Source organism: Typopeltis vanoorti, chromosome 26 (genome assembly GCF_054136105.1).
Source record: "Typopeltis vanoorti isolate ZY-2024b chromosome 26, IOZ_Tvanoo_1.0, whole genome shotgun sequence".
NCBI lineage: Eukaryota > Metazoa > Arthropoda > Arachnida > Uropygi > Thelyphonidae > Typopeltis > Typopeltis vanoorti.
This window is the reverse complement of record NC_143574.1, coordinates 7,757,027-7,782,767: the sequence shown is the minus strand read 5'-3', so window position 1 is coordinate 7,782,767 and position 25,741 is coordinate 7,757,027. Positions and strand designations below refer to the sequence as shown.

At 35.7% G+C, this 25,741-nt stretch overlaps 1 protein-coding gene across 2 annotated transcripts in view; it reads right to left on the bottom strand.

The window, feature by feature from the left end:
* LOC150092300 (far upstream element-binding protein 1-like) overlaps positions 1–25,741 on the bottom strand; it is a 176,958-nt gene that overhangs the window by 137,763 nt on the left and 13,454 nt on the right. For both annotated transcript variants that reach the window (XM_090414931.1, XM_090414930.1), the window contains exons 2-3: positions 19,321–19,417; positions 7,950–7,991 (exon numbers count right to left, since the gene is read on the bottom strand). In XM_090414931.1, coding sequence (XP_090271057.1) covers positions 7,950–7,991; positions 19,321–19,417 — 139 coding nt within the window. The remainder of the gene's footprint in view (positions 1–7,949; positions 7,992–19,320; positions 19,418–25,741) is intronic.

Sequence of the window (25,741 nt, the reverse complement as noted above, 5' to 3'; positions counted from 1 at the left end):
AACATCTTCCACATGGTGCCCACAGACTGGAATACTTGGAAAAGCCTAAACAGACTCCGGACGACAGGATGCTGCAAACAAAACCTCATCAAATGGAACTACCTCACTGGCCCAGACAATTGCGAGTGTAGGATAACCCAGTCCACGAAACACCTTCTTTCTTGTCCCTTTCTTCCATCGCCTTGTGCAAAAGAGGACATTATATCCTGCACAGAAAAAGCAGTTGGTTGTGCAAGATACTGGAGGAACATCTGACCATGTTTATTGTATATAAGTTATGTATAGTTTCCTTTTTTTCATATTTAATTATTATTCCCTGTATAATTCACCTACCAAATCTAAGCTGATCTCATTGTAATGTATCCTAATTTGCTGTAAATCATGTTGTACCACTTACTTACTACTGTACTACTTGTGTTTGGATACGAAATAAAAAAAAAATTATTATTCAAGACCTCCAGGAAGTCATCACTGTGGGATGCCACAGCTCTCCATACCAGCTGCTAAAGATTCTCTTAAACTCATTTGCATTGGATGCATTCACAGGAATTCAGTTTCACTCACTCACTGATGACAGAAAAATCTAGCTATCATCCTTTTTCTTAACCAAACACAAACTTGACTACTGCAGATGTCTGCTTGTCCTTCCTCCACCTTTTTATTTTTTTGTGGCTACTATCCACAAAGGTTATTACTAAACCTATAGTACATTTGTAACGTGGATGGATCAGAATTTTTTCTGATTTTCAATCCTTGCAGACAGAGCAATTTGGCAATGTATTTCATCATCTGCAGTAGCTGAAGCACCAGCCTTCTAAGATACATTACATCCTGTTAGCCTAGACTTCACACTATATTTGATATGAATTCAAGGATGAAATATATCAGTGACTTAATATATGAAATGAGTTCCATAATGTTCCATTTATTACTGTAGAATATTAGTATTTTGGAGAACCTTTGTTATCATAATATGCTTTTCTATACCTACAAAACTTACAAATCCTTGCCATCATGTTGGTTCCTCATTTTTATCTTTAAGATTTGTGTAGGATACATAGTATACTGCTCATCAATACATAATTAAACTGAAAATATTAAAAGTTCTACAATTTTCTTCGAAATTAAATTGTTGTTTAGCAAGTCTCCAACACTTATTATGGCAAAAGGAATACAGAACAGCTACAGGTCAATGTCCAGTCTGGAAAGACTATCGAAGGCCTCACCCGTCACCTTGAGGATGTCCTGTAGACCACCACTGTGATATTGGCACATTGGGCAGTCATTCACAATATGAGTAATCGTCTGAGCCATGGGAGAACACTCACATGCAATAAGGGTGGTCTAACAGCCTCCATTTATGTAGTAGGTAGCCACATCTGCCCTGGTTAGTTCTGATCCTGTTGATTGATGACTAAGTCTTCCTAGGAAGAGCAAAACCAGGCTGCAGAGCACAGGGATCTTCTACCAGGAAACCGTTTGTTGGACCAGTATTTTCTCAGGTGTTGATGGCAGGGCAGCTGAAGAGAGTTCGTCCATGGACCAGAAAGGCTTTCTAGATTTTAGGTGAAGACTAGGTGGATTTATGGGAGTCTGGTGCAGGGGCAGGAGTAAGTTGTTCATTGCTTTATTAAATTCTTTAATCGAGGCTTGTCTTCTCCGTATGTTTGGTGAAGCAATGTTAGATAGGACAAGCACCCAGGAGAGAGGGGTGCTTCTCTGTCCCACTAATTGTGCACATGGTAGTTTAGCTGGTGTCTATAACGTTAGTGTGTGCACTTCTTTCCCAGAGAGGGGCATAATATTCTGCTGCAGAGAATACGAGTGCTAGTGCAGATAACCTTAGGACTTCTGTACCACAACCCTGGGTTGTTCTAGCAAGCCTTGAAATGATAGTTTCTCATTTTAATTTTGTTCAACAGGTTGGTGATGTGCCTTTTATAGGTTAGGCTTCTGTCCAGACTCACTCCAAGGAATTTCAAATGAGGCTCGGGTTCTACCATTTTTTGATTAGATGAAAGGTTGAGGTGTTGATTCGCCTCTGCTTTGTTCAGGTGAAATACCGTGGACACAGTTTTTGTTGGATTTGGCTTCAAGTACCACTGCTTGAAGTGCTCTTCCAGGATGTTCAGGTCTGTGTTCAAAGTTGATTCCAGGTTGGCAAAGGAGGTAGATTGACATAAGATCACTAGGTCATCAGTGTACATATACTTGCTTAAGCTGGTATGTGGTAAGTCGTACACATAGATGTTAAAGAGTAAAGGGGATAACACAGAGCCCTGTGAGAGACCGTTGTGAAGGAATCTGGGCCTGCTCTTTTTTCCGCTAATATGGACCCAGATCTTTTTGTTGGAGAGAATGGATTCAAAAAGCTTGAAAGTTTTTTTGCACCTTATAATATTTAAACGATCGAGTCAGCATAGAGCCTTTTAAGTTTATTCATCATAGTTGCTGTAAATGGTCCAGGAGACTTAGTACCTTTGGACGACTTGTTTGAGGCATTAGCTTCATGTTACCTGTGATTCATCCCTGGGGCTTCTTTTGTCTGAAGCACTGGCAATGTACCACAAGGTAACACTACTGGCGGGGGAGGGCCACGGAAAGGCTGTCTCAATCCAACACTGAGATCTTATATTTCGATCATCTAAGGCAACTACTAGCTGCACTTCACTTAGATCTTGATCTTTTTCTGGTTTCTTTCCTGCCATCAAATACCTGTTTTGTTATCCTCTCTTTCTCATTCATGTAACCATACTCAGATTAGCTCTCACTGATAAATTCAAACTACTGTATATTGATAGCTGAGTGCAGCAAGCCTTATTGTACATTTCCATTAATTTACCATAAAATTCTACATTAAACACTAGTTTCTTTCATGTTTCAGTATAGCTGTTCCCTCCTTTTCCTGATCATCAATGCCTGAATATAACAACCTAGAATTATTAAAAATATTTCACCTGTTTTTATCCCCTCCAATCTCAGTAATGTTGATATGGCATTTCTATCTTCATTTCCAATGAATATGAAATTATTTCAATTGCTGTTCATCAGCAAAACTATGGATAAGATTATCAGACAGTGAAAGATCATTTTAAGAGAAAAAGGGTAGGTGATAGAACAGAACCTTTGTGCACTCCTGAATTTGCACTGGTTTTGAAATCCAAAGCGAGTATACATCTGCCATGACACACAATGATCAAACAGACAGAAAACTAGCTACTCATTTACAGAGAAAGGAATACAGACAAAAGGATGGCAATTTGCTGAGCAAACTGCAATGCCAAATCTGATTAAATGTTCTGAAATTGTCAAAAGTGACAGCACAAGTTTCTTCAAATATTTCTACTGCATGTGTCCAGGCAATGGATAATGCAGATTAGATCTGCTATAGGTCTTGGTGTGTTAAAGCTTAAATGCTGGGAGGACATCATGTTGGAGGTTTAATGGAATATTTACAGCACTAGGAAAGGAATAAAACTAATTTTAATGCTTCCAATATTTCATCTCAGTCACTAAGACATCTTTAGGGATTACAAATAACTTTTGTAACACATACACAAAGACAACACAATACTAAATGAAATATGTGGGCAACTAAAGTCCTATCTAGGGTGGTGTTCCCCTCTATGGGCAATTGTAGGTGGCCTAGGATGTAAAGTGGGACCTCTGCCAATTATTGTTTCACAAATTTTGGGAAGTTTTATGCATTCGTATTTATTTAAATTCAGTTGATTTCTAAGTGCTATTTTTCTGTTTTGAATTTACTATGGTGAAGCATAATGGTTTTCATCCAAGAGATCCTGTGGGTTCTATCCAATACATGGTCTGAAGGCCAGATTGACCAAAGTCTGCAGATGTATGATTTGTGTTGTTCTAAACAGATGGTTGCTAATCTACCTGTCTGTCCGAAGTAGGCCATCTTGCAGGAACAGGGTACTTTATATACTCCAGACACTGAGAGAGTTGATCTTTGGTGGAACAGATAAGGGTAGCAAGTTCCCAGTGGGGCTTAAAAGCTGTGTAGAGGTTGTAGTGGATATTTTTTCTGATGTGCCACAAATGTATGGAATGGCAATATCATTTCTGAAATCCTTCTGAAGCAATAGAAAGGAATGGGGGAGGAATTGATTATTTTTTTAATTACCTATCTTCTTTATTCCCTCTTCTTCAGTGTCAAGGATTTGTCTACATTTAACCACCATATCGAGGATTAGGTGGTTTGCTCTATGCCTCCTGGTGTGTCCTACACCTGTAGATGTGTGTTCACAGGCCAGTTTGCCTGTTCTGGAGGACAAAACACCCGGGTTTTGGGGTGAAAAAACCCTGACCTCCGTATGAGACTGGCTAACTCACCTTTTCCTCACGTCACTGACAGGAATTGGACCCAGGGTCTTTCCGACCAAAGGGCTTCATCTATACTGACTGAGCTACAGAGGCTATTGGTTACCTATCGAGGTGCCTAATATCTACAATCTTGCTATATTGTTAAGAAGGGTGGTGGTACAATTTGTGAATGTATCTACCTGTGTGAATGGGTTTTCTATATACAGTAAAGGAAAGGTTACCATTAGGAAGGTGTGTTACTAGGATGTCTAAGGAAGGGTAAACTATTAGTGAACTGGATTCTTGGATGTAGGTTATTGACGTGACTCAGGAAGGAGTCTAACGTGTCTGGGCCATAAGGCCAAATAGAGAAAACATCATCTACATATCTTAGCCAGATAAAAGGTTTGAGAAGGGCTGATTCTATGGCTTGTGTTTCAAAATTTTTCTGGGGGGGGGGACCATAGCAGTTCTCTCTATTTATAAATTTTGTTCTTCCAAGAAAAATAACCAGAACTGATAGCAAAGGAAAAGAGATCTAAGATATCAAGAAGGAAAAACATTTTAAGTGTGTTAAGGTGTCATGTGATGTCAAAGCTGATCAAAATATCTGTACTATTTAGTTACATTTTTAATCAAGATAGAGTTTATATATATATATATATATATTCATTTTTTAAATTAACTGACTTAAACCCGAGAATTATAACACAATGACATTTATTTGAAAAAACGCAACATGTTTCGTCAAAAATGACTTCTTCAGGCGATAAGAACATAGAAAGACAATAAAAGACACTTAAATTAACATTGACACACTCTAAAGCTATACAACTATAAAGCCATAATATTCGACTGTAAATTACAGTTATGAGCTTGAACTACAGTCCGAGTTAAAGTTCCATTGTTGTACACCTGTGCGTGTGTGGAATCACGCGATCTCCAGTATCTAATAGTAGAGTTGAAAGAGTCTGCCAAATTATAGCTAAGATTATTATTCAAATGAAAAGGGTCTAAGGTGATTTCCCTTGACTCGACAATGCGGCGCTCTATTTCATCATGGCTGATGTGTAAGTTTGAAGTGTATATGTGTATATATATATATATATATATATATATATATACACACACACCCTCTGTCCAAAAAGAAACCGAAATTTTCGAAAATAGAAGAAACTAGTGGCACCATCTGTTGCATCTTTTTGTTGTTGACACGACAATCTTCATTAGTGTTGTGTCAACTGTTTATGACATTTGTTTCATTAGAAGCCAAGTTATAGTGCCAAGAGTGACAAGTGTGCTTTGATGAACGGTCGGTCGTCACAATATTCATGCCATACGCAACAAATTCTTGCTATCAATCGCTTCAAAACTTCGAGATAAAACTCACCATTGACCGTTTGGCCAGGTGGAACGAATTCTTTGTGGATAATGACCTTGGAATTGTAACAAATCAGCAGTCTTTAATTTTGACTTCTCCAAGAGACTTTTTTTTTTTTTGGATGCCCCTCTTCTGGTGGCCACTCTGCTGCTTTGTTTCAGGTTCATACTCAAAACACCACGTTTCATCACCAGTAATGATTGTTTCAAGGAAGTTTGAGTCCTTACAAGTGGTTTTAATGAGGTCTTTGCAGTGTTCAAATCGATCCCTTTTTGATCGTCGGTCAACTTGTGGGGAACAAATCGCGAATTCAATTTACAAAGGCCCAAACTCTTGGTCAAAATGTTGTGCACAGTTAATTTTGGAATCCCCAATTAATCTTCAATCAATCTCAAGGACGATTTTGGGTTTTCTTTGATGAAATCACACACTTTTTGGATGTTAACTTCGCTCAGTCCAGTTTTTGGACGGCCTGGCTTTTCGCCATCCTCAGGCATCACACAACCACTTTGAAATCATTTAAACTGCTCGTAAACTTGAGTATGGGATAAGCATTCATCACCATATGCTTTTTGAAGCATTTGGTGCATTTCAGTAAAAGTTTAACACAAAAGTCAATCGTAGTTCTCTGTTTGAAACTCATTTTCCAATGTCATAAAAAGTTGACATAACACTAGTGAAGGTTGCCGCTTTCAACAACTAAAAGATACAACAGGTGGCACTACTAGTTTCTTCTATTTTCGAAAAGTTCGGTTTCTTTTTGGACAGAGGGTGTATATAGGATGTGGTGAGTCCAGTGATAGGGTAAGAGAGTTAGCCAGCTGTTTTGACAATTTGTAGCATGGAGCATTGGTGGCATCTACTATAGGTCTTGCAGGGAGTGGGATTAGGTTTGTGGATTTTAGGTAAACCATATATCCGGAGGGGATGATTAATTTTTTTAACTTGCATTTTTGTGGGATTGTGATCTAGTGGGATGTAGGTGGCATGATCTTGGAGCATTACCACTATCCACTCTGGTGATGACAATACTTTTTTCTTTCTGCAACTTTCTGAGAGCAGCAAGTTGACTACAAGATGAATTACTTTTTGGAGGTGATGTCAAATTTGATGTTGGCTATTTCCGGAGCTAAGTGACAGATTCTGCATTCTATGTTGTACATTATGTCTAGCAATGGCAAAATTGTGGTCGAAGCTTAGGGCGCTGATGTCGAGGCTTTTGAAGATAGATTCACTTCTGTATGGAGCAATCGAATTTGTGGTTGTGATTTAGATTTACACAGAATCTTATACTTTTTGATGTGCTTATTTTATTTATTTTTTTTTTTTGAATTCTTTTTGTGTGGAAACTTCTGAGATGTCTAAGAGAATGAATCAAAGTTCAGTGTCGAGTATCAGGGAGCTCAGATTGTAACAAGCCAATGGCAGCATTTGTCAAGGAGAGACTAGCATGTTTGTATATAGAGGGCTTTTTGACTGGAATTTGATTTTTGGTTTAATGCAGTTAGGTATCACTCTTGTGTCCTGACATCTTCTTAGAAAGGCCAGCTGATTTAATAACATAGTTTTGACTTACCATATTGTCCTGCTTTGCATGTTATTTCTTCACCATGAATAATTAGAATCTGTGTGTTAAGGCTTAAGTGCTGGTAGGATATGATGTTGGAGGTTTAATGGAATGTTTACAGCACTGGGAAAGGATTAAAACCATTAATGCTTCCAATATTTTGTCTCAGTGACTGAGACAACTACAGGGATTATTAAACATGATGCTGTAGATCTATGGTAGTGGACTCCATAGTATAGTCAATGATTAATTGGTGGGCCTCCATGCAGTGAAGTTGACTATTAATGACCTCTAATATTTTAAAAAGAAATAGGCGAGGAACTAACATACATGCCTCCCCCCTTTTCTTGAAAAAATAAATTAAAGCAATAGCGAGTAATGCACTCTAGATATCTACATAAGGATCAACAGCAGAGCAATTTATACTGATGAGCCACCAGGTAGAGAAGTTCATTGTTGATGAATATCTTCATTAATTTAGAGAGGATTGAAATGAGGGCAATGGTAAAATAGTTTGACCCAATGCACTTTTTTTTTGAAAAAATAAATTACAGGTAGGTGTTTTATAAGTAAAAGATAACCAACTCAGAACTAACATTGGATCCCTAGCATGCTCTTAGTTAATAACATTAAACTAAAATAATTCAAACACATATTTAATAAAAACTGAGAGCTTACGGTCATTAATGGCTGCTAGCTTCTTTGGATCTGGTGAACCATCTACATAAACAAGAAAAAAATATGATCACACCATTAAAATAAAATCTGAATTATAGGCACAACACACAAACATACACACAATATATATATATATATATATATATATATATATATATTTATTTGATGTAATGCTTGAATAAGTGATTTTTTTTTTCAAATTAACTACAGAAATTAATAATCATAATCTAAGAGGTATTAGAATACGATCATAAAAAGAAATCTGTCTGGATAGTGACAGTCAAAAATTCTTAAAGGATGTTAAAAGTTCTTTAAAGAATTTTTGATGACTATGCCTACTGAGCTATATATCAGAACCTAATCACTAGCAGTAAGGTCACTATGTTAACTATAGATTTCCATCATGGCGTCTATTTTATGGATATGTATTCTGTAACAGCTCAAAATATCATATCTACAACACTACATTTAATGCTTTTAACTTGCTACAAGTCTGTTAATAATCTATATATATATATATATAGTATTATGAAATACTTTCAACAGTAGTATTTTTTCCTGATTTTATAGCTCTGAAAGTCTGTATTGACAAGAACCCACAATACAGCACTCTCCACTTTATAATTCCCAGATTTTATGACTAGCATAAATTCTGTTATTAGCTGTATGAAATACCAAGCTGCAGAAGTGAGGTAATCAGGATGTGTATCCTTCTACAATAGGTCTTGCCAACTAACCATGACGACAGCATAACTGAGAATCAACATGGTTTATTTTTTTATCCAATGACTAAGTTGTATTTAATATAGTTCAAAACATATGCTCCAGGAATGAAACCTCAATTCATAACATTGAGCCTATGGTAAATTAGGATTCAATTTATAATTGCTTGCTTAATGAGTTTCAAGCAACCAATTAATTTGTAAAAGCACAAGGGGGGGGGAGCATATAATGTACTGCCTTAGTATTTACTGTGCATAATGACTGGTTGGTTGTAAGCAAGCAAGACAGGTCAACAACCCTAATCCTCTACCATCAACCAGAGTTCCAGATTCAATGCACAAGTACCTAATTGATTTCTTGAACCATTAATAAATCCAGGTTCTCAATATTTTTTTTAGTCCTTTACGAATCAAATCATCCCCTGGCTGGTTGTGAGAGAGAGAGAGAGAGAGATGAACAGCCCTTATGCCCTCCCACAACCAAATTTAACTGAAAAAACACACCCAGAATTTGACAATGTTCACAATTTTATTATAACTATTATGACAAAACTGCAACTATGTAGAGATGAAGTTGTTGAAAAGTTACTGGTTAGTAACATGATCTCTGCAACATTCCAAACTGTATGCCCTGAACTCATTTCTATGCAGGCCATACAATGAATCCAGACACCTTCATCAGCATGTTACATTAATTTTCAGGATATAAGTATAAATTACTTCGTTCTAATCCTGTAATCACAGTATTTGCTAGCCACTAGATTTTATTTGAAGAACTGTGCAACTACTAACACAAACAAAGCACAGAATGCAAAACTAATGATTTCTTTATGGTTATGAAGATGCTTTTGTGATCAAAGTGAAATAATGATCTAATAATGTTAACACACCAATCAAGTTAAATTAAACTTGGCAAAAGAAATTATATTATTTTAAATCATTTATCTAAGTGTAAGCAAAGTTTGAGCATGAAGTATCTTCACATCAACTGTCTTAGTATCCCATAATGCAAAGCATAATGGGAAGGGTCACTATCCAGACTGGTTTCGACCTCTGTTGAGGTCTCATCAGTGAGAGCCAGGCCTGGGAGAGATACCAAGGTTGAAGTAATGCAGAAGTCATATATATCTCATATACAAGTAGACAAAAGGTGCTTGATCTTATTAATAAAAAATCTCTGGATGAGAGAAAGATTTAGAAAGTTTCTTACCTTGGATTTATTATACATTAAAGATCCCAAGAAATTTTATACTTGGTTTTAATCTTTTTTCCAAGGAAGCAAAACAAAGTTTTGCACGTGAAATATATTCACGTCTGAGCTATTTGTATATAGAGACTAATGACTTCATATCACTTGCCTTAGTATGTATCCCATACTAAGGCAAGTAAGGTAGTGACCCTTCCCATATTAATGCACAGCACACCCCCTTTCGGGCATGTATAATGCAATGCATAATGGAAAGGGTCACTACCCAAACCAGTTTGACCTTTACTGAGGACTCATCAGTGGGAACCAGACCCGGGAGAGAAGAAAGGTTCTCTCATCCAGAGATTTTTTATTAATAAGGTCAAGCACATTTTGTCTATTTGTATATGAGATATATATGACTTCTGCATATATATCTTCAACACTGGTATTTCTCCTGGTTCTGGATCCCACTGATGAGACCTCAATAAAGGTTGAGACTAGTCTGGATAGTAATCCTTCCCATTATGAATTGCATTATACATGCCCAAAAGGAATGTGGCTTTGAATTATGGGATACATACCAAGGCAAGTGATATGAAGTCATTAGCCTCTATATACAAGTAGCTCAGACATGAATATATTTCATGTGCAAAACTTTGTTTTGCTTCCTTGGGAAAAGGATTAAAACCACGTATAAAATTTCTTGGTATCTTTAACATATAATAAACTCAAGGTAAAAAACTTTCGACATATATATAATATAATTTCTTTGCAAATGAAATTTGCTTTCTAACCAAGTGAAAAAACTCAATAAATATAAGTGCTGAGAAGACTAAATCTGTTAATTTGGAATGGATTACACTTAATGATGTGACTGTCATCACACTTAATTGTGATGAAGTGTCTTTATCTCTATTACTGAACTTTCTGATGATGAATAGTGTCCTAGATAAGGTTATTGACCAGAAAAGAGAAACAACTGTGTTTGCAGATGATGGGGTGAAGAGTGACACAGAAAAATGGGCAAATGGAAGAATGTGACACAGAACTACGCGTTACATATTAATAGCAAGAGTGAGAGCATGGTTTTAAATCATAGAGAAAATGTTCAAGTTAACAAAGTTAGACTCAGACAACGTAAGACATTGTTAACAAGTTAACAATGGGCAAGTACTGAAGAGTAGCGAACTTAGATTAAGAGTTATTGAGAATTTCAATGGGTTATTTTTTTTAACAGGTAAGTAGTTTACTTTGGAGTTGTTACAACCCAGTCAGAGGATTACAACACTCCTATGATTGGATTCTCACAAGACATCTAATTTCTCCTTACGTAATAAGTAAGACAGGGCCCCCCCCCTCCCATTAACAATATCAGCACAGATATAAGCAAGTATGATTGGTGTAGAAAGAGTGAAGAAGGGCAATATGGATGGGCAGAAGATGCCAGAATAAACAAAGGCTAGGATAGAAGCAGCGATGTAAAAGTAATTATTCCTGCACAGAAAGAAAATCACTACAGTAAGTAGTGCCACAACTGAGAAAACATAAAAGTAGTGTGCAGCATGAAGAGAAACCGAGAAAGAAGTATTCAATAACCAATTCTTGGTTCCTGAAGTTGTAATCATGCCAGTGTTTTTACCATGTCTGTGCAAGAGAATGTCAGGTCCTCTACTAGCAAGTTGTATTAGAGGTAAGCTAATTCAGATAAATTACTAGACTCTAGTCTAAAAGGAGCATGCATTAAGCATTGAGAGTATGATTGTATTATAATGATACTGTTATAAATATTTGATATGGTAAACCTAGTTACTTGTACATATATATATAGTTCTTAAACTGTTGAATCTTAACAATCATTTTTACTGAATCTAAACTCGCATCTCAATGCCAATCTTCAGAATGACAGAAGTAGGCCTCCTTTAATAAAAATCAGGATACAAATTTGTAGTTTCTACCTCTATTTCTCACTACTCCGAGTTGTGCAGCCTCCTAAAGGTCAAAACAACATAAAAGGGCAGTAACAGGATCTCTGAAATTAGCAACAGGGTGAACAGAGAAAAAGATTGAGAAATTGACTAGGAAATGAAAAAATGATAATAAGAAAAGCATGCCCTGTGGTGCAAAGGCTACAGCCAGCAAATATCATACCTGAAGAATCTGAGTTTATTAAAGATGAAGACTTCTTGAAATTGGTAATCCCAATATTCATGATCCCTTCATTTTCTGGTGAACAAATGATCAACTGTTACTGCTAATTACATTGAAATTACAGAGAGAAGCAGAAAGCTTTTTTCAACTCTCGGTTACTGAGAAATACAAATGATTAAAATATATTCAAAAAACTATAAATTGCACAATACAGTCATACCCCGAAATTACGCTGTAGGTGGGACCAACAAAAAGCACGTAAGTCGAATTCGCGTAACTCGGGGTATAATTTTGCATGTCATTTATATATACAATCATACAAAATATTAGTTAATTGGGACCAAAGGTTTACAAAAACACCTATATTTTTTTAAAAATATAATCATAATTGTAGTTTTTCGTACATAAAAAAAGAAAGTTATTTCGATGTCGATGGTTTCATAAAATCTAATAGATTCGTCTGACAGCATATGTCTTTTTCTTGTCATGCAAAATTTCTTCATAGCAAGCTAATGATTTTTTTTATTCCTTGCCTTGTGGCTATAATTCATTCCTTGTTAGAATCTATGTCCTCCAAAATCTGTAAACCTTTCTTTTATGATTCTTACTGTGGATTCCTGTAGATCGAGCTACTTTGCTAGCTCACAAATTTTCATCTTGCCTTCAAAATCATTAATAATCTTGAGTTTTGTTTCCAAAGTCAATGTTTTTCTTTTCTTGCAAACTGTAGAAGAATCGAACTTGCTTCTTTTGGACGATATTATTTTTTATGTGATAAAATTTTTATCGAGAACATAACATTAAACAATTGCAAAGTTTGTAGACTATAAAAATTGTGTATGAATGGAGACCGCACAAAACACGTCAGTGCTTGTTTACAGCACGAGCGACACTGGCGAATGTAGCAGGGACCGGAAAGATATGACTAGTGGTGAAGTGGGACGGGAATACGTACATATAAGAAACCACGTAACTCCAGATTCGCATAAGTCGGGGTATGGCTGTATTTGAAAGCAGGCGAGGTTAGTCCAAATATTTGGAAGATATATCAAAAAGAAAAAAAAAATTTAGAGAAGTATTAATAAAAAATGCTACGATAAAAGTTCCCAATGACACAACAAAGGTGCACATAAGAGAAGACTTAATAATCTTCAAACAAGATAAAGAATCAGTCACAAAGATTCCAGTACCTGAGAAAATGCAAAAAGTGGATACTTCATTCTTTCCATTACTAGTTCTGCTGAACATTTTGGAGTTTATTTACTTGTTATGAAGGTTGATGAAATATATTTCTGGAATGGAATATGGAAGGATACCCTCAATTATATCAAAGCTTGCCATGAGAGTCAAACAAAACAAAACAAAAAACTGAGCATATTCTTGTTTTCTCTTAAAACAAAAAATTAGAGGTGAGACTTGATACAACCCCATCATAGGGCTACAACATCCCTATGACTGGATTCTAATTTCTCCTGATGTTATAAGGACAGTTCAGGTCTGCTCTGAAATGCAAGTTTTTGATTAACAGAAGTCACTTTTTGCTCATGTTGTCTAATTCTGCAGAGACATGAAAACATAAATAGAATACACATAATAGAAATGAGTTTTGAGGACAATGTTGGCAAAAACAAGAAAAGATCAAATAAGAAATGTGGACACATCAGTAATGTTTTGGAACTAGAAAGAGTGTCAGAAATGATTGTGAACTCGTGTAAGCAGTTTGGGAATATAATGAGAATGAATTTTGATACCAAGAGAAGACCTTTTCCTTTTCCAGAGACCAGATATGAGAAAATTTAGAAAAAGGGATGAAGCTAGAACAGTGTTCGATATTGTTCATGAAGAAAAAAAGAGCGCTCTGATCTACCTAACCTAAAAGTTCCTGTTGAACCGATTGATGATATCTTTATTAAAAATATTTCTTTGGAGTCTTAACAGGTTTGTGTTATGTCTTCACTTAAAATCTTTTCAAAAAGGCAATATTTTCTTGGCATTATGTTCAACAGCAGCTTTACTTTTAAACTGCTACAAATATTTCAATCATTGTACTCAATGATTGCAATCAGTGTAATTGTACCTTATTACTTTCAAGTTAGAGATATTTTCAAGAAAGACTTCTCATTAATGAGAAACCTTCCTTCATACTAAAAAAAAAAAAAAAAATCCAATAAAGAAGCATTTTTTTAAACATTATTTCTCTGAAAAGGAAAATTGTTTCATGGCAGCACCAAATTCTATTCTTTGTCTCAAATTATGAAGTTAAACTGTTTCTATTTCAAAAAATGCAAATTTCCATTCTAAATGCAGTGCATTTGCTTGGATCTCACAAGCAAATGCACTGCATTTGCTTGTGCAGAAGGGCAGGTACAAGAAGATCTAAAATAAGAAAATTCTTATAAGAGATTCTAAGCTGGAATACAGGGAATCTCGAATGTTTTTCATAGGAAATCCAGATCAATTACTAAATAGAAGTATCTGTCACATGATCAATAAATATTTTAACACATGCACACAAGAAACATCAAATAATGGAAGTTAATACTTTGTATAACCATTTCCACACTTCAAATGGTTTGTTAAGATTCAAGTCGAAATAAGCCATCTGAAGTGTAAAATGGTTATCCAAAGAAGAATGCTAACAATGGCGAATTTAAAATGATATTAGCCATGTGTACTCGTACATATGATGTGACTACAGACAGAGATCATTATAGTATTTATAAAAAAAGGAATTACTAAGAGAATGAGACATTTCTATATTTTTGGTAAACACAATTGTTCTGATTTAAGAACGTTCAAGCAGTGTATTATGGCTTCAACAATTTCTTTAAATAGATGTTTATATTTAAAGCAAGAACGATGAAGTAATCGGGTTCTTGACCACCAGAAGATTCTGTTTGGTATCTACATCATGCTGAGCTAAAGCAGATTTTTCAGGTTTATTACAAGTGCTGCAATTCTACATAAGTTATATATATATATATATATATATATATATATATATATTTTTTTTTTTAATTCTTGAAACAGGTTCAGAAATGCTGGAGAAAGAAAGAATTGGTACTCTTCACACTGTTTCTTGGAGCTGATGTACCAGGGCAGTCTGAACAACCTATCAGATAACAATACCACAGTCAACAAACTAAATAACATATACGAGGGTGGTCTGAAAAGTTCTCGACCAAACAATGAAAAAACGAATTTATAATTTCAAAATTATTTTTATCTTTCAACATAATCTCCCTTAAGACTAATACATTCATTCCAGCGATGCTCCAGCACCATTATCCTCTCCATGTAATGGTCCTCAGTACGATCTGCAAAATACTCCTCTACAACTACAATCACCTCTTGATTCGAAGAAAAACGTTGACTAGCGAGGAAGAGTTTTAGTTTTGGGAAGAGACAGAAGTCAGAGGGAGCCAAATCTGGGGAATAGGGTGGATGTTCCAACAATTCATAGTGCAGATCTCTTAATTTTCCCATTGCCAAAACAACTTTGCGGGCAGGTGCACTGTCCTGATGAAATGTGATTTTTTTTCTTCTGCAAACCGAGTCTTTTCTCATAAATTTTCTTGTCTAGTCTGGTTAAAAGATCAGAATAACATTCCCTGGTTACTGTTTTACCCTTTTCAAGATAATTAATAAACAAAATGTCTTTAGCATCCAAAACACCGATGCAATGACCTTTCCTGCTGATGGAACCTACTTTGTCTTCTTTGGCAGTGAACAAATGGCTTCCACTGTTTTAACTGCTGTTTGAATTCTCGTGTATAATGGTGAATCAAATCTCATCCATAGTAATAAATCAATGCACAAAATCAGTTTTATTCTTGTTAAAACACTCCAAGCACTGTTCAGAGATTTCATGCAACTGCGTTTTTGATCATGCTGTGAGCAAGTGGCACCCATCTTGTGCAAAGCATTTTCATTTGCAATTCTTCATGCAAAATATATCCTAAATAATATATGCACGTAAACACAAGAAAGATATTTAATTAACCAAATATTTCAGTCTGGAAATAGCAGACCATCTTCAGTGGCACTACAAGAACAGTTTTAAAAAAATACAAGGTGGAATACTAACAATAGATCATTTAAAAATAGAACAAGCTGCGTGATGTTATATCACTAAGTATTAAAGGGAATATTTTTAAGCAGAGACATGATTGAAATAAAGATATTAATTAATAATAATAAATAATATAAAATTAATATGAATTAATGAGTTATCGTAATTAGACTTTCCCAGATTTTTGATATAGATATAAAGTCATTCCGATTCAGGTTAGGACGATGGAGTAAGGCCTCCACGCTTTCATTGAATAAACGTTCAAATTTATAATGGGATCTATGTAAGAGGCGAATTTTTGACCAAAGAATGTAGTGGTTAGTTTCAATCCCGTGCTGAGCCAATCCAGATTTTTCAGGTTTGTTGTGATGAATGGAGGATTGATGTTCTTCGATTCTTTTTTCAAGAGAACATCCAGCAGTTTGTCCAAAATAGTAGGAGAGATCACAGTTGCAGGGAATTTGATAAACTCCAGGAAGAGATATAGTTGAGCATATGTCTTTAGGAGAAGGAAAATGGGAAGATAATTTGTTAATAGGTGAATACGTAGCTGTTAACTCATATTTCTTCAGAATTCTTGCAATAGGTTCTGAAATCCCGGAGATGTAAGGAATTGGAACTCGACGTATTGGATCTTTGTTATTTTGTGGTGGATTATAAGAATCGAGAAGATGTTGAGTACTCTTTTAGGAAAAGCCATTGAGTTTTATATGTTGTTGGATTGTAGAAAGTTCTTTCTGTAGAAAATTAGAAGTAGAACAATAGTTTTGGCTCTTCTGATTGCATATTTTATGATTCCTGTTTTTTGACAAGGATGATGGGCTGATTCTTTTAGAATATAACGACCTGTGAACATTGGTTTAATGTAAACTGTAGTTGTAAGAGTATTTGAAGGTGACTGGATGAGGATAACGTCTAAAAAAGATAACTGGTTGTTTTCTTCCATTTCCATGGTAAACTTTATACGATGATGTAAGGAACTGATACTGTTTAAAAAAGAAGGTAAGGAGTCTTTGTTGTGAGGCCATACAGTAAAGATGTCATCTATATATCTTACCCAAAAGGATGGTTGAGGGAAAATAGATGAGAAAAGGAAAATAGATGATTTCCGGTGTTGTTACAGTTTTTTGGATGTCCATCATGTGGATCATCTTCAAGGCCGGTACGGCCACATTTAAACTTGGCAGTCCATTTCTTAATTGTTGAAAACGAAGGAGAAGAGTGCCCATAAACTTGTCTGAACTTCGAATGAATTTCTTTTGGTGTTAAACCTTCTTTTACAAAGAATTTTATAACTACACAATACTCAATGTTATCCATTTCAAGGTATACAGACAACACTTTTGCTTCAGACAGCTGTATAAAACAAACTACTTGATAGAATGACTTGCAATTTCACATAGATGCTTGTGACAGATGTACCTACTTAGAAAAAAAAAATTTTGCCGATAGTGTTGCCATCTATTTTAAGAACCTCTCAACCCTCGTATAGGTTTCTTCATAATGTCGAGGAAACCATATTCTCTTCAATACAACTCAACTATCCTTCTGAGTACAATGTAATGATGATATATTTGCAATCTGGTCTCGTCCCAAATATATGCTTCTCATATGCGAAGCTTTATCATCAATGGAAAAGATAAGACTAAATTCTTGCATAAAATTCATCATGGAAGTTGAAAAAGTGGGCAAAATGGCCTTAGACATTACATTTTGCTTTCTTGTTCTACTTCTGTATATCATTAACCAACCTTCATTGGGTGATCCATACTACACAATTCAGCTCATCCTTCTCAAAATACAGGAATTATAAAGAATCTACTAAACTGTGTGCATATTGTTTGTTCTAACCCTCAGGACCTCCAGATAGAAATTCATAACATTCAGAATATTATGTTAAAAGGTAAATAGAACAGATCTGTAATTCCTATACACCAGCTCTAAGAAATATTACAAAGAGTCTATTCCTTACGTCTCTGGTGCTTCTGAACCTGTTTCAAGAATCTTTAAAAAAAATGTCACTTAATACAGACATTCTTTCCAATCAAACTCTCATCTCATCTTTATTTTGAACAAACTGGTTGTTCTATGGGGAAAAAAATACAGAGCATCATTTTTACATCACTTATAATAAATCTAAGAAGTCCAAGCTTAGGACATTCTGGTGTGGATATCAAATACATGTTCGCCAATTACTTTATCGTTGTTCTTAAAATACAAACGTTTACAGAACATGCTGAAGTTTAATGCTCTGCCCAAACTAACACTGAAACAACCTTTACCAAAAATACGGAAGTCTCATTCTCTTTAGTTATCACTATTTTACACACACACACACACACACACACACACACACACACACACACACACTATAATATCTTGATGAAGACACATCATATGTGCAACCAACTAATATTGTTTTATCCACGGTTAACATTCTGCCCTGTATAACTGTTTCTACACTGAAAACGACTTGCTAGTTTAAAGCAAAAAATTTGTATATAAAGTGCTATTTAACGTTTTATATGTTTATATGTTAAAATTATTTATTATGACGATACAAATGCTTCTAAAAACAATTAAATGATCATGTGGTAATCTCTATATCACTGGCACCTCAAAAATATACCTGCTATTTTCCTGGTTATTGAATTCAATGGATAAAATTAGCTTTCAAGATGTGCAGCAATGAGGAGCCTGCAGTTTATCCTGGTCTCCAATTTCATACAAAATAACAAGCTTTCCCCTTAGCATCACTCTTGTGATAACTGACAAACAACACATGGGCACAACAAAGGCTACCTACATTTGTTTAACAGACATAATTATAATAAATTAAAGAAATGACAGATTCAAAGATATCTGGATGTAAATGAAAACTATTAGATTATGTATTGCAGCATTTCTTAATGCAATGCTAGGTTTAGACATGTTCAAAACAATGCTCTGATAATTTTCAAACCACTACTATTTATCTCGAAAACCATAATAGCTACTAAACACCAGACGACTAATTTATAAGTAAATATTCCAAGAACTGTCACATCCTAAATAGCACATAAAAACAATTTATAAGGACTCGTTTTTGCATAAATTAGCTTTTTTTTATATAAGGATTGATTTTTGCTTTATTAAAATGAACAAAAATGCAACTTATCATGGAAAAGACCATTTCCAGAAATCATACACACGCACAGTCAACATACAAAATTATTTTAGAACAACCTATAATATTCTTACCTGCTAAACTGTCCATACCGTCTTCAAGAGGTCGCTTCACACCTCCACTTCCTGCTCCACTACTCTCACTTCCTGATGTATGAATTTTTGCTGCAATCTAAAGAGAAAAATTTACTTATTCCTGAGATTTTTCAAGTAGTAAATCCTAACCATACATTACAAAATGTATATATAATATATAACAATAAGAATCTCCACCCCTTCTCCTACAGTTAAATCCACATCTTTCATCAAGATGTTCTGTTACAGCAACTAGCCATAGATATGATTAATGATGTCTGAGCTGCTGAAATAGAAAGACTTGCATTATAATGGCAAACTAAAGAAACTTTCTCATTTCCAAACAAAACTCCATATCTCCATGAACATTAAAACCTATAAGAGAGCACACTGTGTTTGAAAAGTATTTGTTTAGCTTCTACGATTGTATAAAAAATCACAGGAGCAAAAACAAAATATCAATTAGGAATCACTTAACTATAGTCAACTGATTCCTGAACAGTATGTGTAATAATCATCGAAGCAGCCTTCAATGATTATTAATGTCTCAAAACTATGTGCTGTGATTACTGACTGACTAGAGAGCAATCAACATTATTCATTTTGAAGGCTGTTGCCAAGTTCAAGCTAGCTGAATATTATTTGCCAGTGTGCACTGGAATCACAAAATCATACTACAAATATTCAAAAGACAAGAAAGCAAAATGTATTGACTATAATCCATAAATGACATTCAAACAGTAGAAAAATTAAGTTATTTATTTATTTAGCATATGGCAATCTACATGCAGTTATAGAGGTACATAAGTCAAAATAAATATATAGAAAGTAAGTGACAAACAATTAGAATAAAACAAAGATACTTATATTTTCAACAAAAAAAACATTTATAGGTTAATATCAAGTTGTCTGATCCAGCCTATAACAGGCAGTGTCGCCTCCAGGAAGTCATTTCTTTGGCCTGTGTATGCACAAAGACTGCACTCAGTAGAGATGTGGTGGATCGATTGATTCGGGTGACCACAGTCACATGCTAGTGAGAGAATTTTTCCCCACTTGTAGAGAGAGAGCTTGCACATCTTCTATGTCCGGTGCAAATCCTGTTCAGCGTTGTCTCCAAGTCTTTCAGCTCAGTTCCATACCCGGGATGTTGAGACGATGCCTATCAAACCAAGTTTGAAGTTGAGCATTGGTATTTATGCTTCACATTCACTTCCATTGTTCTTTGGTGATGTAGTTGGTCGTTCTCAGGTGTTTAGCTTCACAGAGAGGGGGCTTTCTTGATTTCAGTCTGTTGAGCTTTAGCTCTAGTATGTCAGTGTGTATAGGCAATTCAGTGTTTCTGAGTATTTTATCATATTCATGTAGTAGAGCATCATGTCTTCATAGGTTTGATGGTATTATGTTACTCATTATTGGGAGCAAGTAAATAGGAGTTGTATTTATGGTTCCAGTGATAAGTCGCATTGTGGTGTTAAGCTGGCAGTCAATTAGTTTGGTATGGCAGCTGATGAGCCAAACAGGAGTGCAGTACTCTGCCACCGAAAAAAACAATCCAAGTGCAGATGTTCTTAATGTGGTTGCTGCTGCACCCCAAGATGTGCCACATAATTTCTGGATGATGTTGTTTCTGGTTCTAATTTTTCCAGTGCTGTGTTTTCAGCATGTTTCTTATATGATAAGGTGTGATCAATTGTAACTCCTAGGTATTTAGGATATTTGTTATGGTGTAGAACCAAGTTTGAGAGTTGACACTTCAGTTTTACTTTGGCTTGGTTGCAGCCTCGCAGAACACGTAGTTATGCATAGCAGCAAGGTCATTTGTGAGAGTTCCCCCTCCGTCTTAGCTCTTTATTTCTGGTGGCTAACGCTATATCATCTGCATAGCAGAATTTTCTAGATGCTGTATCTGGCAGGTCAGCTATGTATAGGTTAAATAAGAAAGGGGCCAGTACTGAGCCTTGTGGTAGGCCGTTGTTGAGTTTCTTTTGATTACTGATATTTTCTCTAGGGATAATACGGAAATATCTATTGCTGAGCATATTATTAATAAGCTGTATTGTTCTTTGGCACGGTAGTACTTTCATTAGTTTATACAGCATGCCCTCTCTCCAGACAGTGTCATATGCAGCAGTTCAAGGAACACTACAGAAGTTTCAAGATTTTGTTGAAAGCCTGCTTCAATGTATGATGTCAGTGCCAGAACCTGGTCACAACAGCTGCGATTGGGCCTAAAGCCTGCCAAAAAGCCATTTTTTGGTATTTTTGCCAGCATGAATAAGAAATTCCGGGTTAACTCCATCAAACCCCAAGGCCTTTCCCGTATTTGTATCAGCTGGTGCGTTGTTGATTTCCTCATCACTGAAGGGTCTTGCATATTCTGATTCATCTTGTAGTTTTGCCTTCAGGTCTCTGGCTTCTCTTTCAACTTTATGATGGTATGGTTTTTAGCACGTTGGCATCTCGAGATTCTAGTAAATGTGGTTAGCAACTTGGTTTGGTGTGACATCTGTCTTTTTAGCAGTCATCATTGTAGAACCTCCTAGCTTCCGTAATACACTCCAGGCCTTCCTGCTAGAGTGCTTGAGGTCCAGTCCCTCAACTGTTTTGATCCAGTGTTGTTGTCTTGCTGCGTCCAGGTCGTGAAGGAGATCTGCGATTTCCAGACCCCGCTCTCCATAAATTTCTCATAGAGCTGTTTGCTCCGTTCGTTCCATCCAGGGATATACTCCTTTCTGCAGCCCCTAGGGATATGTTTTTTAGCTGTAGAGATGACAGCTCATACAAATCGATTGTAGTTATTGGGTACAGGAGGTATGAAACGAACACTTGTCAAGGTCAATGGCATATTTTTCCCAATCGGCTCATCGAAGGTTCCATCTCGGGTGGGGAATTGATCGGACAAGAGATATTTTTATGTCCACTTCAAGGAGAACTGGTCGGTGTTGGCTGCAAAGAAGTCACCGAGAACTCTTCTTTGAGCAGGTAGGGATTCATTCGTGTTGTTAGAGGTGACAAAATAGAGGTCAGGATTATAGTCTCTTCTCCATGCTGCTGATCTGAAGGTGCCACATTCTTTAGCATCAAATACCAAGTAGATATTGGAAGTCTCGGCCCAGTCGGTGAGGGCTATGCTGCATTCATCATTCTGAGCATATTTCTATCATCGTGGCTATTGAAGTCTCCCGCATATATAGTTGGGTGGCTCAAAAGAGGGAGGACTTGTTGAGGCCATTGGACGTTTAGTGGCTTGTAGACATTAGCAAGCGTCAGTTCGCCCAACTTTGTCATGATTAAGCTGACATCATCATTTGATGCTGTAACAAGTTCGATCTGCTCAATGTTGTTGCAGGCATATGTCACTGCCATATACATGGTGGTAAGTTGCTCCTACAAGCTGGTAGCCATATATTTTTCCTCTTCTGTACAAGTCTTCTTCAGTAGCAGCATGTGTTTCCTGGAGGAGTACAATGTCTATATTTTGGTCAAGAAGGAATTTTAAAAGGTATTCACATTTTCATTTGTTAAATCCTTCAATGTTAAGATGACAGATTCAGACTTTGGGTCTGAGATTTCTAGTCAGTTGGTTCTTCAAACCATTCACTTCCGATTGCTGCATGTAGTTAGTAGCCAGAGACTGGCTGCCAAGGTCGCTCTAGTTCATTTAGCGTTATCCAGGGTGTACCACGAGGAGGCGATAAGTAATGGTAGTAGTTCCGAGATAACGAGAAAAAAATAGAGAAAAGATAACGAGAAATTAAAAGAGCTAACTTTAAAATAACAAAAGAAATTGTGAGACTATTTAAAATCAAAATTAATAATTTGAAGATATCACTTGAATATATTGTCTGTATTCAGGACTGAGTGAAAACAATGAAAAACTAAAAAGACAACTAAAAAAATACTAAGCTAAAAAATGACAAAAAATTATTAAAACAAATTGCTGGAATTAAAAATTCAAACAGCAGCATTCTAGATCAAACACTGATTCTGTCAGACAGGCTTATACATTGGTTACCCATAACTATTATTTTTCAGGAAATAATGTATACTACAATATTAATTATAATAGCTTTAATTAATACTTTCCTACATTTTTGGCAATTTTACACTGCCATTATCAAGATCACAAAAACAATGATATGTGCTTTCCAAATTTGGGAAGCACTCATCTTCAGATCTTCAAGTCCAAAGGCCAAGATCACCCAATTTATCCCACCAGGGATGCCATAATTAGGACTCTAGACCCAACTTTGTCTTTCTTCAGTTTCATTTGCCCAGTGTTAGTGCCTGCATGCATACATCATTGTTTTTGTGATTCCTTATGATGGCAATGTAAAGTTGCCAAAATACAGGAAAGTATCAGATATTATAATTATATTTTAGTATACATTATTTTCTGAAAAATAATAGTTATTAAATAACACTGATATAAACTATCTACCAAAAAATACGAAGCTATTATTATGTCAGTAACCTCCATGGAGTTAAGACTCACTGTGGGAGACCCACATAACTAGCATCATCAATTTCCTGATATGTACCCTCAAAGGATGTTCAGGCTATTATGACAGCACTACATGATTAAATTTACATTATTAATCTCCTGTCCACAATTTTCCTCCAAATTAGTCTATTACTTGTACCATTCTTAATCACAGCTTTATCCAATTCTATCTGCTTCCAGAATTATGTATATTTTTCCTATTATTCATGATTATTTCATCAGAATGATAATTTATGGAAGGAAAGAACACGTAATCACTACTCTCTAAGCAACTAGTACACGTTTTCTGCTTCCAAAAATTAAACATTCTGATGAAATAATCATTGTCTGACAGTAAAACTATACATCATTCTGGAAAGTAGATGCATTGGATGAAGCTGTAATGAAGAATACTACAGATGCATAAGTTTTTGGTTAATTAGCTGTGGGTTTTAAGTCTGAAAGCAGCTGTAGATAGTGCGCCTATAGTATTTCTAATGTGAATGATTATTATTTGACTGAGTTTTCTTACAAACTCTTTAAAGGTAGCGTGATGTATACTGATGAGCAGCAAAAGAAGAAGGCAACTGCTTCGTCTTTAGTGAATTTTCATTTTAGTTATTTTGTAAAATGTGATAAGTGCTACTTGTATCCATTGGATTATGTAGATAAGTAGTGGTGTGTGTGCAAAGTACAACTTGAATGCAGAGCTGATGAGCAGTGATGTGTCGATAACTGAGAGTGGGGGTGGTGAACATGTATCAAGAATTAGTGCTTATCAGATGAAAAAAAGATATCAAAGAGTAATGAGTGAGTGGTAAGAACATTATGAAAAAAGTGAGGAAAAGTAGATAAGTAGTAATATAAGGACTGCAAAAAAGCATTATGGAGGGAATATAAACAAAGTATTCAAGCATGATCATGAGTATGGTTAGGGAGGCTAAATAAGATGAGAGAAAATTAGCTAAGCAGGTCAAAGTAAATCCAAAAGAGTTTATTTCACTATGTAGAATGTAAGAGAAAGAATGATTATGGAAGGATAACTTTACTCTGCTAAAGTGATTGCTTTGCAAGGGTATATATCCAGTTGAAGACTGCAGTTAGTGATGCGAGGCTGGTGTAAGAATTGATGTAGATGAACTGAAGGTAGTCAAACTGAAAAATAGCAACATGAATACAGCAGTGGGAATGGACAGTATGTCAGCTTCTGTATTACAAGAACGTGCAGTGGAAGTGCCTTTGGCGAGGTTATTTAATCTGTTTCAGTTCTGGCAAGGTTCCAAGGGAATGGAAAAGGGTAAGACAGTTCTGTAATATAAAGGTGGCTCCAAGACAAAAATAGAAAATTATAGACGAGTATCTTTGGAATAGTGGTTATTAAAGCATTTGAAAAGTTGGTTAAAGGTAAAATTTAGGAATGGATGGATACAAATATGATAGTCTATAGGGAGTAGTATGGCTTGTAAAAGGTGGGTACTGCCTTAGTAATTTACTCACAGTTTTATAATAACATGACAGCAGACTTGGATAAATGAAATGGTTACACCATGATGATGTCGGTCAACTTTGCAAAGGCATTTGACAGAATACTGCATGAATGGAATGAATATGAGACTGCTAGCATGGAGGGTGGGGTCTGACAGATAGACATCAGAGTCATGGACTGGAATCAAGGCAAATGATGGTGACTAGTGGATTGCCCAAAACCTCTGTACTAAGGCCGATACTCTTTAATGTGTATATTAAATATTATAGCAAAAGATTGAGGAGGATATTCAGTTGCTTGCTGACAATGTAATACTAGGGAGGCGATAGTTGATAAAGGTAATATAGATATCTTGCAGGATGATTTAAAATTTGACTAAAAGTTGGGTGATAAGGGTGAGCCCGCTGTTCCTGTTGTTTATATATTTTAACTTTCTATGTGAAGTAACC